Genomic DNA, 12,910 nt, shown 5'->3' on the forward strand with positions numbered 1-12,910 from the left:
GCCCTGTTTTAAGCCACTAATTTGTGGTACTTGGTTACACAGCAACAGAAAACGAATACAATACGCGTTATCTTAAATTTATCTTAGAATCACACAGATAATCATGAATATATCCTCATGATCAAAATGAAAGTATTATGGAGAAATGGAGAGTTCCCTCTGACGTCTCCAACCCCCGACCCTAGCCAGTCTTGGGCCCTTCCCTACCCTCCTTCCCAGGGCTAGCCACTCTTGGCTGGGTACAGAGTCTGCCTTGCAGCTCTCTTTCTATGCATGGATTTGCATATGTATGTGTCCATAGACATACGTAATAGTGCTGTGCTTTATTTTCCTTTTTTTAAACTTCAGAACACTTATTGGGATCCTTGCTATAGCTGGCCCAGGTCTTCTAAAAATAAAGCAACAAAAGTCTACACTGATGTTCAGAAGCCGTTTCCCTGTGTCCCATAGAGGCATTGAACCACCTATTGCTCTTAAATCTAAACTCAAACAGAAGTGTATTCTGGAGGCTGCTGTTCCAATGGTGATGATGAGGTTTCACCCCTAGGAAGCGTTCAGAATCAGGGCTGACCTCACTTTTCTTGTTTTTAACCTCCGTCTTAGTTTGTTCACAGCTGGGGTCAGTCTGTTCAGGTACAGGCTCAGTTCCAAGCCAACGAGGAGACACTGGTGGCTCTTGTGTCCCACAGTGACTCTTAATGGCCATCTTGACCCTGCCTTCATCCATCACTGGGAAATGAAAAGCAACTATGTCGTTAGCAAGGCATTTGAGAACATCTCACGAAGAATTGCTGACTCTCTCTTGATTTAAAGAACAATGAACAGGTGTGGCCTGTCCAGAAACAAACCCACGACACACACCTGTGTTACCTCCAGGAGACAGCGAGACTCCTTTGATGCGGAGGACCACGGTGCCAGAGTGTGTAGGGCGGAACCTTGCCCAAGGGGTAACCCCCCAACTTAGCTTCTGATAATACCAACCCTAAACAGGTTTCCCAAGGCTGGCTTTAATGACAAGCTCTCAGAAAGAAGCTCCTTTCTCGAGTAAGTCTGCCCTCCAAACTCAACAGAGCCCATGGGCCACAAGCCTTTGCGTAGAAAGAGCGTACACTCTCCGTTTTTGTAGTGAAAGAGACATTAGCAATGGCCAGTGGCAATGTCCTTGCCTGCTTTGCTAAGGTCATCTGACCTTCTGCTCCCCTGACATCACAGTGGCCCTGACATTTCATAAAAGCACAGACATGACCTTTATTCTTTGGCTTGTTTTGAGTTTGCTGGGCAAGTTCTGGCGCCCACAGGAAACCTCCTGTCAGTGACCCCTTGGATGCAGTGTGTCCATTAACAGAGGTTAACACTCACACCTCCTGGAGAAGGCTGCATGCACGTGTGCAACCGCCCACAACCCTGATCAGTGGATTTTCCATGCTTCCCAGCTGTTCAGGTGGGGCCATCCCATAACTCTGAAAGCAGAGCTTCTTGGGTGTGGAGCTCTGCTCAGTCGGGGCACAGCCTTTGGACAAGGGATCCACCCATGGAGCTGGAGCCGGCTCCCCTCTGGGTCGTTTTGTGTCTATGTGAGCGCACGTTTCCCTTCCCTTTTCTGGGGAAACCTTCAGGAGGATACACTTCCTCAGCTTCACCCAAGGGAACAGAAGTGCTTGGCATGTACACAGGGGTTTGAGTCTTGCAACTGGTCCAAGGTCACGGAGGACAAGCTTCTAAAGGGGACTTCAGATGGTGGAAACACCCCAAACTTTCCTTCTACCGTGCTTCCCTGGTGGCTCAGACCCTAAAGAATCAGCCTGCAATGCAGGAGACCCGGGTTCCATCACTGGGTCAGGAAGATCCCCTGGAGGAGGGCAAGGCAACCCACTCCAGTGTTCTTGCCTGGAGAATCTCCATGGACAGAGGGGCCTGGGGGCTAAACCCATGGGGTCGAAAAGAGTCGGACACCACTGAGCGATTAACAATTTCCCTCCATGGAGTCACTTCGCCTTGGCAGAGGCGGGAGGCGGAAAAGCACCCGGACACCCGGCGGCCGACCTTGGGGAGCTGGCGATCTCTTCCGGCTGCTAAGTTAAAACTGGGGTGAGGGCTCCCCCATTTCACCACCTACGGGCTTGCTGGTGGGGAGGTTTTGTGACGGAGCGCGGTTCCCCGGGCTGCCGGGCCGAGCCGGGGCTGCGCGGGGCGGGCCGGGGGCGGAGCGGGCGGCGCTGACGGCCGCGGCGGAGAGGGGGCGACCGCGCCCACTTCCTCCGGAGCCCGGGGACCCGCGGCCGCGAGCGGCGCCCAGCTCCCCCGCCCGGCCGTGACCAGGAGGCTCCGGCGCGACCTGCGGCCGCCAGCCCCGCGCGTCCCTCGCCGCCCCCGGCATGGACGCGGCGCCGAGGCGGAACCGCCCGGAGGGGCCGGCGGAGCGCCCGCCGCCCGCCCGGGACTCGGAGGAGGAGGAGGAGGAGGAAGCCGGGATGGAGCCCGGGCTGGCGGACGAGGAGGAGGTGGACCCCCGGATCCAGGTAGGAGGCGCGGGGGGCGCGCGGGGGCCCCGGCCTCCGCGCTCAGCCCGCCTCGGAGCTCCGGGTGCCTGCGCGCAGTGGGGCGGCCCGGGGAGGCCCGGGGCTGCGGGGGAGAGAAGCTCCGAGCGCCGGGTTTCGCCCGGTTCCTGGGGAGGCTGCGGTGCCCGCGCGGACGCGGCCCGACTCCATCGCCGGGACTCCCGGTGCGACGCGGGGGGTCGCCCGCAGCGTGCCCTGCGCTTGGGGCGGACGTGCAACAAAGAGGAAAGGGGGCGGGGGCGCCTGGCCGGGTTCGGGGTACCCGATCCGGCTCGGCGCGCCGCGGGCTCTGCGCAACCTCCGGACTCCGGGAGCCCGGCCGGCGGCGTAGCGCGCGCCCCCGGGGCGCTGGGCGCCGGCCACCCCCCTACACCTGGGGCGGCCGCCGTGCCCGGGGGTCGGAGCCCTCACCTGGCAGAGGGGACCGTGCGGAGCCATCCCCCCCCCCCCCCGATTCATTGTTAGCAAACCGAAGGGTTTATTGTCACCCCGGCGCAGCCCTCCGGCTGGCCTCAAATGGTTTAAAACCCAGCTTTTCCTCCTTGTGAGGTCGAGTGTGAACAGAAATCAGGGCCAACTGGTGCGCAAAGCTGACGCGCGAGAAGGCGAGAGGGTTGGCCTGCTTCCTGCGCCTCCATTTCTCCGGGAGATGATTAAAAAGCGGTTTCCTAGCCGAGATCTCAAAGTGACAGCTTAACCTCTTCACCCTCTAAGCAAAAAATCACAGCACACCCCTTTGCCAAGACCCATTTTTCTGCTCTTCCATAAGTCACTTGTAACAAAACCCTGCTTTTCAGCACGAACTGCGATTTCTGGAGACCTAATTGGTTTTTCAGTGTGCAGATCTGTTAAAAAGCTCATTTAACTCAGCTGTTGTGTTTAACTGAATTGTCATGGCAGGTGAGCAAGATAAAAATCAGGTGGAAAAAGCTCCGTATTAGGAATTCTATTAAAATCAGTTTGGGCTACTAAATTTTGTTTTCTTGGGGAATTCTGTTAACAGGATCCTTTGTTTGCAGAGTAAAATGAGTTAACTTCATGCTGGGCGCTTTTTACAAAATGTTAGCTTGTAAATATTTAAAGGATCAGGATTAAAGCTAGTTTTAGTTGTTTTGTAAACAGCTAGGTAGTTTGAATAATTGGCGGTTTGAAAAGAAAATGCTCTCTACAGAAAAATGCTCAACTTTGGGTTGAGTTAATGCCAGAATTCCACCCTTGGTTCGCATCATTTCATTGAGTTTATACTTTAGGCTTGGCTTTGTTTTCTTTTATTATCTTTTCTGCAGAATTCCTGCTCTAAAGCAGAAAGCATTATTTTGATTTAGCCTCTAAACCATTTGTAACAGGTGGGTTTACCTGAAGGCACAAACCTGCAATAAATAATTGACCTTCTAAGAAAAGACAAATTCCTGGGACCTTAAGTCATTTTCAAAAAGGCCACTATCAAGAAAAAGGTTTCAGAAATGCTGACATTCATTTGTTCTTCCAGCCAAGGCCCAACTGTTTTCCTTGACAATTAATATGGACTGGTTCCTCTTCCTACAAACTGGCCAGAGTAATTTTGCAGATTTTGGAGCTGAGTCACAGTGGAAACCAAAGACATGCATCCCTGAAGTCTTTTTTTCTGTCCCTTTTCTTCATCAGGGAGAACTGGAGAAGCTCAATCAATCCACGGATGATATCAACAGACGGGAAACTGAACTTGAGGTACAGAAAGCTGGGTCCTGAAGTGAAGGTGGCTTCTGTCCTGCTGACCCCAGGCTGGTTCATTCTGTTTTAATAGCTGCAGAGTGGTTGCTGGCGTTCCCTCCTTGAAGTTGAGCAATAGCAAGCTGCCCGACAGAATAAATTACACCACTGAGGCCAGCTTGTGGGTGGAACACATGTGGATCCAATTTCACGTGGTTTTCATCCTGCAAACTCGGAGGGGCCCAAACCAAGGGCTTTAGACACTCTTAAGCCCTGAAGTTAACGTGTCCGTTGAAAAGTTAGAAGGATTGAGGGGGGAAATTAGCTGTGCCCTTTAATGGATAAGAACGAATGAGCTCACAAAATCTCTTAAATATTTTACAGCGACTCCTTACATTGCTACTTGGAAATAATCATGTGTTTCCTTAAAAGTACTTAGATCTTTTTTGACTTTTGGGCCCCAACCATTCGCTGCCTCCTTGTCCCCGCCCTTCCACTCTCCTGCTTTTTTTCTTTATTGTCTGCTTGGGTATAGAATATTAATGATCTTAATGATATAGAAAAGCTGTTTAGTCTCGGAAGTGCTTTCCTGCCTGGAAAAATCTGGAGAGCTGAGACCTCGATTTGAAGTTCGTGGGCATCTTCCCACCTGAGTGAACAGATTGACACTTCGTGGCTCCCACTTAGCCCCCATCCCTTTTCAGCAGTGGTTTTCCCACCACTTCCCAGCAGGTTTGACAACCCCCGCTTGTGTCTGGGAGCTGTGGGAGGACCCGCGTCTGTAGGTCAGCAGAAGGGGCGGGCGCCGCTGGTCCCTCCGGGTGAGGGGGTGGGAGGTCTCAGGAATGTGATCCACCAGCCTGGCAACCCTGCTTTGTCCCTGCATGTCGAGGCCAGAGGTGGCCCGAGAGGCAAAGCTAGTTTGCCGAGCTGCTTCTGAAGGACTTTTCCTGTGTTCTGATTCATCTGTGAGCCGTCTTCTCCCCCAAGTGAAGTACCTTCTGTGTGTGGAAATTTTTTGCACGTATGGTGAATCAGGACTGTTTGCTGGGCAGTTGAAATCTCTTAGAATCTCACGTTTGGAATTCATTTAGCAGCATGACCCATTTCATTCCTATCAGGGTTTGACGTTTCCAAAAATTTTTATTTTATTTTTTTTTAGTTTTTTAAAAAATTTTTAATGTCTCTCTCTCTCTGGCTGCTGTGAGTCTTGGTTACAGCATGCAGGATCTGTAGTTGTGACGTGCGAGCTCTTAGTGGAGGCGTGTGGGGTCTGACCAGGGGTCGAACCTGGGCCCCCTGCATTGGGAGCGCTGAGTCTCAGCCCCTGGGCCACCAGGCGAGTCCCCCGAGGGTTTTACAGGCTTTACCACCTTCCACCTTGTCACAGCAGCCCGGAGCTGTGCTGTTCATGATGGCCACCTGTAGCCACGTGTGGCTATTTGAATTTAAATTAATAACAATTAAATAAAAAGTTCACTTCCTCAGTCATAGTAGCCACCTTTCAGGGGTGCAGTAGGCCTGGTATTGGACAGATCGGAGAAAACTCCCATCATCGTAGACAGTTCTGCCAGGTGGCCTGGGCCTGGCAGGTAGGGTGGGAGGCAGGGACCACTGGTTCTCCAGGGGAGGACACAGGGGTCAGTGTCCTCACAGGTCAGCCACACGGCAGAGCCTAGTCATTTTTCAGATCCCCTTCCATTACTCATGCTCTGCGATCCCAAATACCAGCAGACAAGTTAGAAATTTTTTTTTTTTTTTGTTTTTTGTTTGGCAAAATACTGATTTATTCAGGGCCTCTCAGGTGGTCCTAGTGGTAAAGAACCCGCCTGCCAATGCAGGAGATGTAAGAGATGTGCGTTCAGTCCTTGGATTGGGAAGATCCCCTGGAGGAGGGCATGTCAACCCACTCTGGTATTCTTGCCTGGAGAATCCCATGCACAGAGGAGTCTGGCGGGCTTCCGTCCATGGGGTCACAAAGAGTCAGACACAACTGAAGCGATTTAGCATGCACGCACGATTTAGCATCCAGCACATATTTATAGGGCTACTCCATTCCGGCCCCTGTCCGGGTTGCGTTCCCCTTCTGAGGCACAGTTGTTTCATCTCAACTCTTCAGCCCCGATTTCCGAAGCCCCTTTCTGGACACACACAGGTCTTTGTGTGTCTCGGGAAACTCTGACAGGTGTTTCCTGCCTGGCTCAGGAGGGCACTTGGCAGCCGCAGGGAGAGGGGGTCAGGCTGACCTGTGTCACCGGCTGCCCTTTCCGTGGCCTTATTATAACCAGGGTGTGAGTGCTTAGTTGCTTGGTCGTGTCGGACTCTCTGCGACCCCATGAACTGCAGCCTGCCAGGCTCCTCTGTCCATGGAATTTTCCAGGCAAAGGATCCTGGAGTGGGTTGCATTTCCTTCTCCAATAACCAGGGTGGACTCAGGCAAGTATAGGGCAAACTCTGGACGTCATGAAAACTTCCTTAGCAGTCGTGTTGAAAAGGAACAAGAAACAGCTGAAGCTAATTTCCATCCAATTTCCTTTAACCCAGAATTTTTGAGATAGAATAATTTCAGTGTGGAATCAAAACAGGAAAATCAAGAGTGAGATGTTTTGCATATTTTTGTACCCGGTCTTGGAAGTCTTGTGCATCTTTTATACTAGAGCATGTCTCACTTCAGACCAACCAGGTTTAGGAGGGCAGCCCGGTCGGGTTTCAGCCTCTGTGCAGGCTCTCTGGGCACTGCTCACACTCGCAGAGCCCACCGGGAAGCTGATGGCTGTTGTCTGGCGGGCTATGTCCCTTCGGGCGGGCACTGGGCACCCACCTTGTTGTCAGGCTTGCAGCCTCTGCTGATCCAAGCAGATAGGGGTTCCAGACAGAGGCCCTGCCTCAGGGAGTTGATATCTCAGTTGAGGCTGGGGTGTGGAGGGGCGGCTAGTGATTAGAGATTGCGAGTCCAGTAGAAGAGCGACCTGACAGAGGAATCTCCGGAAAACACTGAGTGGAACAAGGGAGCCTGTGTGCGGAGCGGCAGATGGAGGGAGCAGCGGGGGTGCCAGGGGAGGGCGGGCACCGACGGGCGTGGGCCAGGGAGCAGCCATCTGAGCACACGGATGGTCCTCCTTGTTCGCAGAAGTTTCCACTAAGCTTGCGGGAAGCCGTGGCTCCCAAGGGAAATGTTGTGACCAAAGGCTTTCAGTAAGTTCAACCTCATTAGGCTCCCGTGAGCCGCTAATCCCCCACGTCCACTGATCAGTATGTAACTTTGTGTTTCTGTTTAAAGACACATTCAGTTCAGTCGCTCAGTCGTGTCCGACTCTTTGTGACCCCATGGACTGCAGCATGCCAGGCCTCCCTGTCCATCACCAACTCCTGGAGTTTGCTCAAACTCATGCCCATTGAGTCGATGATGCCATCCAACCATCTCATCCTCTGTCTCCCCGTCTCTTCCTGCCTTCAATCTTTCCCAGCATCAGGGTCTTTTCCAGTGAGTCAGTTCTTCACATCAGGTGGCCAACGTGTTGAAGTTTTAGCTTCACCATCAGTCTTTCCAATGAATATTCAGGACTGATCTCCTTTAGGATGGACTGGTTGGATCTCCTTGCAGTCCAAGGGACTCTCAAGAGTCTTCTCCAACACCACAGTTCCAAAGCATCAATTCTTCTGCGCTCAGCTTTCTTTGTAGTCCAACGCTCACATCCATACATGACTACTGGAAAAACTCAGCCTTGACTAGACGGACCTGTTTTGGCAAAGTAAAACCTTTTGGCAAAGTAAGACCTTTTGTCTCTGCTTTTTAATATGCACGTGATTTTATTGTAAAGATTTTTTTTTTTTAAGATTTTTTTTAATGTGGACCATTTTTAAAGTCATTATTGAATTTGTTAAAATAGTGTTTCTGTTCTCTGTTTTGAGTTTCTGGCCTGTGGAATCTTTGTTCCCCAACCAGGGATGGAACCTGCACCCCTGCAATCCAGGAAAGGCAAAGTCTTAACCACTTGACCAGCACAGAAGTCCCTAAAGACACCTTGCTACTGCTAAGTCTCTTCAGTCGTGTCCAACCCTGTGTGATCCCATAGACGGCAGCCCACCAGGCTCCCACGTCCCTGGGATTCTCTAGGCAAGAATACTGGAGTGGGTTGCCATTTCCTTCTCCACTGAATGAAAGTGAATAGTCAAAGTGAAGTTGCTCAGTCGTGTCCGACTCTTAGCGACCCCATGGACTGCAGCCCACGAGGCTCCTCTGTCCATGGGATTTTCCAGGCAAGAGTACTGGAGTGGGGTGCCATCGCCTTCTCCGAAAGACACCTTCTATAATGTGTATTTTTGGTTCATTCATGTTGAGCTTGGCCATCAGCTCCATGACTCAGCCTGCTCAAAGGTTATTCAAGTCGTGTTTTCTCCGTTAGGCTCATCACAGCTTTCCTGGTCTTAGGACACTAGCCAGCCCTTTAGCACTAGGCTTGGGGTCCATTTTAAGCAGCAAAATCAGCAACGTAAAGCACAAAAATGCAGAAAGTGTGGCACTAAATGGACTGTGTCAAGGATGCCTGTTTGCAGCACGAGAGCTGGGGCGGGGGCAGGGGGGGGTCTGTCCCTCCTCCCCGAGAACAGCCCCGCGGGCGCCTGGAGCACCTTGCGCTCTGTGCAGGCCCGCGCGTGGCTGTAGAGCAGCACCGTATTTTTTGGAATTAGTGAGTAGACAGATTCACAGATGATGACAACTGACTGTGATATTTGAGAGCCTCTGGGGTGGGGCTTCTGCTGTCCGCCTCTCCTTTCCTTTGCTTTGTGATTATGGTCTGCAGGGCCCAGCACCCCTCGTGACTTGGAGTGATTCAGGTGAATGGGTGACCCCAGTGCTCATGTACCGTTTACAACATCCACGATATGGAAGCAACCCTGTGTGTTCACTGATGGGTGAATGGATAAAGATGTGGTACAGGACTTCCCTGGTGGCCCAGTAGTTAAGAATCCAGGTTTGCACTGCATTTGATCCTTGGTTGGGAACTAAGATCCTGCACGTGGTGCAGCCAAAAAAAATTTTTGGCAACGTATATCCATAATGGAATGTTACTCAGCCGTGAAAAATGAAATTTGCAGCAACCCAGATGGACTTGGAGGGCATTACGTGAAGGTGAAAGAAGTCAGACAGAGACAAATACTGTGTGATTCTGCTTGTATGTGGAGTCTGAAAAATACAACCAACTGGGGAATATGACAAGTGAAGCAGACTCACGGGTGTAGAGAACAAGCTAGTGGTTATCAGGACAGAGTATTGAGGTAAGGCAGCCTCAAGGATGTTTGTATAATATGGGGAATATAGCCAGTGTTTTGTATTAACTATAAGCAAAGTAAAACCTTTTGGCAAAGTAAGACCTTTTGTCTCTGCTTTTTAATATGCACGTGATTTTATTGTAAGTTTTTTTTTTTTTTTTTTAAGATTTTTTTTAATGGACCATTTTTAAAGTCATTATTGAATTTGTTAAAATAGTGTTTCTGTTCTCTGTTTTGAGTTTCTGGCCTGTGGAATCTTTGTTCCCCAACCAGGGATGGAACCTGCACCCCTGCAATCCAGGAGAGGCAAAGTCTTAACCACTTGACCAGCACAGAAGTCCCTAAAGACACCTTGCTACTGCTAAGTCTCTTCAGTCGTGTCCAACCCTGTGTGATCCCATAGACGGCAGCCCACCAGGCTCCCACGTCCCTGGGATTCTCTAGGCAAGAATACTGGAGTGGGTTGCCATTTCCTTCTCCACTGAATGAAAGTGAATAGTCAAAGTGAAGTTGCTCAGTCGTGTCCGACTCTTAGCGACCCCATGGACTGCAGCCCACGAGGCTCCTCTGTCCATGGGATTTTCCAGGCAAGAGTACTGGAGTGGGGTGCCATCGCCTTCTCCGAAAGACACCTTCTATAATGTGTATTTTTGGTTCATTCATGTTGAGCTTGGCCATCAGCTCCATGACTCAGCCTGCTCAAAGGTTATTCAACTCGTGTTTTCTCCATTAGGCTCATCACAGCTTTCCTGGTCTTAGGACACTAGCCAGCCCTTTAGCACTAGGCTTGGGGTCCATTTTAAGCAGCAAAATCAGCAACGTAAAGCACAAAAATGCAGAAAGTGTGGCACTAAATGGACTGTGTCAAGGATGCCTGTTTGCAGCACGCGAGCTGGGGCGGGGCAGGGGGGGTCTGTCCCTCCTCCCCGAGAACAGCCCCGCGGGCGCCTGGAGCACCTTGCGCTCTGTGCAGGCCCGCGCGTGGCTGTAGAGCAGCACCGTATTTTTTGGAATTAGTGAGTAGACAGATTCACAGATGATGACAACTGACTGTGATATTTGAGAGCCTCTGGGGTGGGGCTTCTGCTGTCCGCCTCTCCTTTCCTTTGCTTTGTGATTATGGTCTGCAGGGCCCAGCACCCCTCGTGACTTGGAGTGATTCAGGTGAATGGGTGACCCCAGTGCTCATGTACTGTTTACAACATCCACGATATGGAAGCAACCCTGTGTGTTCACTGATGGGTGAATGGATAAAGATGTGGTACAGGACTTCCCTGGTGGCCCAGTAGTTAAGAATCCAGGTTTGCACTGCATTTGATCCTTGGTTGGGGAACTAAGATCCTGCACGTGGTGCAGCCAAAAAATTTTTGGTACGTATATCCATAATGGAATGTTACTCAGCCGTGAAAAATGAAATTTGCAGCAACCCAGATGGACTTGGAGGGCATTACGCGAAGGTGAAAGAAGTCAGACAGAGACAAATACTGTGTGATTCTGCTTGTATGTGGAGTCTGAAAAATACAACCAACTGGGGAATATGACAAGTGAAGCAGACTCACGGGTGTAGAGAACAAGCTAGTGGTTATCAGGACAGAGTATTGGAGGTAAGGCAGCCTCAAGGATGTTTGTATAATATGGGGAATATAGCCAGTGTTTTGTATTAACTATAAGTAGAAAGTTTAGTTCAGTCGCTCAGTCGTGTCTGACTCTCTGCTACCCCATGAACTGCAGCACGCCAGGCCTCCCTGTCCATCACTAACTCCCGGAGTTTACCCAAAGTTTACTCTTGTCCATTGAGTTGGTGATGCCATCCAGCCATCTCATCCTCTGTCTTCCCCTTCTCCTCCTGCCCTCAATCTTTCCCGGCATCAGGGTCTTTTCAGATGAGTTCGTTCTTTGCATCAGGTGGCCGAAGTACTGGAGTTTCAGCTTCAACATCAGTCCTTCCAATGAACACCCAGGACTGATCTCCTTTAGGATGGACTGGTTGGATCTCCTTGCAGTCCAAGGGACTCTCAAGAGTCTTCTCCAACACCACAGCTCAAAAGCATCAATTCTGCTTCCCTGGTGGCTCAGAGGTTAAAGCATCTGCCTGCAATGCAGGAGATCTGAGTTCGATCCCTGGGTGGGGAAGATCCCTGAGAAGGAAATGGCAACCCACTCCAGTATTCTTGCCTGGAGAATCCCATGGATGGAGGAGCCTGCTGGGCTACGGTCCACGGGGTCCAAAGAGTCGGACACGACTGAGCAACTTCACTCACTCACTTCACCCAGCTTTCTTTATGGTCCACCTCTCACACCCATACATGACCACTGCTTAAGGACACACTTCCCTGTTTAAAGAGCACGTTTCACAGAAGAGGAGTTTGAAACTGCAGAAACATTGAAGTAAAGTGAAGTCGCTCAGTTGTGTCCAACTCTTTGCAACCCTATGGACTGCAGCCCTCCAGGCTCCTCTATCCATAGGATTTTCCAAGCAAGAATACTGGACTGGGTTGCCATTTCTTTCTCCAGGGGATCTTCCCAACCCAGGGATCAAACCCAGGTCTCCCGCATTGCGGGCAGATTCTTTACCAGCTGAGCCACCAGGGAAGCCCAAGAATATTGGAGTGGGTAGCCTATCCTTTCTCCAGGGGATTTTTCTGACCCAAGGATTGAACCCAGGTCTCCTGCATTGCAGGCAGATGCTTTACCCTCTGAGCCACCAGGGAAGCCCAGACTTTTATCAGAGAGGCTCTTGAATATGAGCCTGATGTTTCAAGTTAAGAAAACACATGTATTTTCCCACAGGCGCATTGGTTAATCAGCTTTAATCATTAACTCATGGAGTGTTTCTTGAGCACCCACTGTGTGCTTCCCTGAAAGCCTGTCTGAAGGGGGCGGGCCTGGGGCGGGCAAGGACCCTCCAGAGGGAACAGTCGGTGCTAAGGAGGGGCGCCTCCTGGGCTGAGCACCGGTGCCCTGGGGGTGGGGCGAGCCGGTTGGAGAAAGATAAGCAGTCCTTCTTCCTGTGGCAGCCTCGCCCCAGGGTGCGGTGGGCAGGGAGACGTGCTGATGCACTTGGGCGCCGTGTACCCGCATCTGTTCTCAAAGGTTTGAAACGAGAGGCAGCGCAGAGAATTTCTAAGTCACTGTCATCAGGATCTGTAACATTCCACGCCCAGTTCCTTAGTTTTTTTTACCGCCGTGTGTAGTGTTTCCTTACCCCCTGCTGCTCTGAAGGTGGGCTCGTCTCGGGGTGAAATGGTCACTGATGAGGAGCAGGAAGGGCCCTCCAGGCCCGGTTGCCCACGCACATGTTTCTGGCTCAGAAAGCCAACGCACACTGACTTTTCAGCCTGCCCTTCCCAGCGGGGGCAGAGGCGCTTCATTGTAAACGGCCGTGCACT

General features: G+C 51.3%; 1 protein-coding gene across 1 annotated transcript in view; it reads left to right on the forward strand.

The window, feature by feature from the left end:
• Nucleotides 1–2,237: 2,237 nt before the first annotated feature.
• SH3BP5 (SH3 domain binding protein 5) overlaps nucleotides 2,238–12,910 on the forward strand; it is an 84,586-nt gene continuing 73,913 nt past the window's right edge. The window contains exons 1-2 of the mRNA XM_070377174.1: nucleotides 2,238–2,519; nucleotides 4,203–4,265. Of these exons, the coding sequence (XP_070233275.1) occupies nucleotides 2,376–2,519; nucleotides 4,203–4,265 (207 nt within the window). The 5' untranslated portion in view covers nucleotides 2,238–2,375. The remainder of the gene's footprint in view (nucleotides 2,520–4,202; nucleotides 4,266–12,910) is intronic.

The sequence above is a fragment of the Bos mutus genome, chromosome 1 (assembly GCF_027580195.1).
Source record: "Bos mutus isolate GX-2022 chromosome 1, NWIPB_WYAK_1.1, whole genome shotgun sequence".
Lineage (NCBI taxonomy): Eukaryota > Metazoa > Chordata > Mammalia > Artiodactyla > Bovidae > Bos > Bos mutus.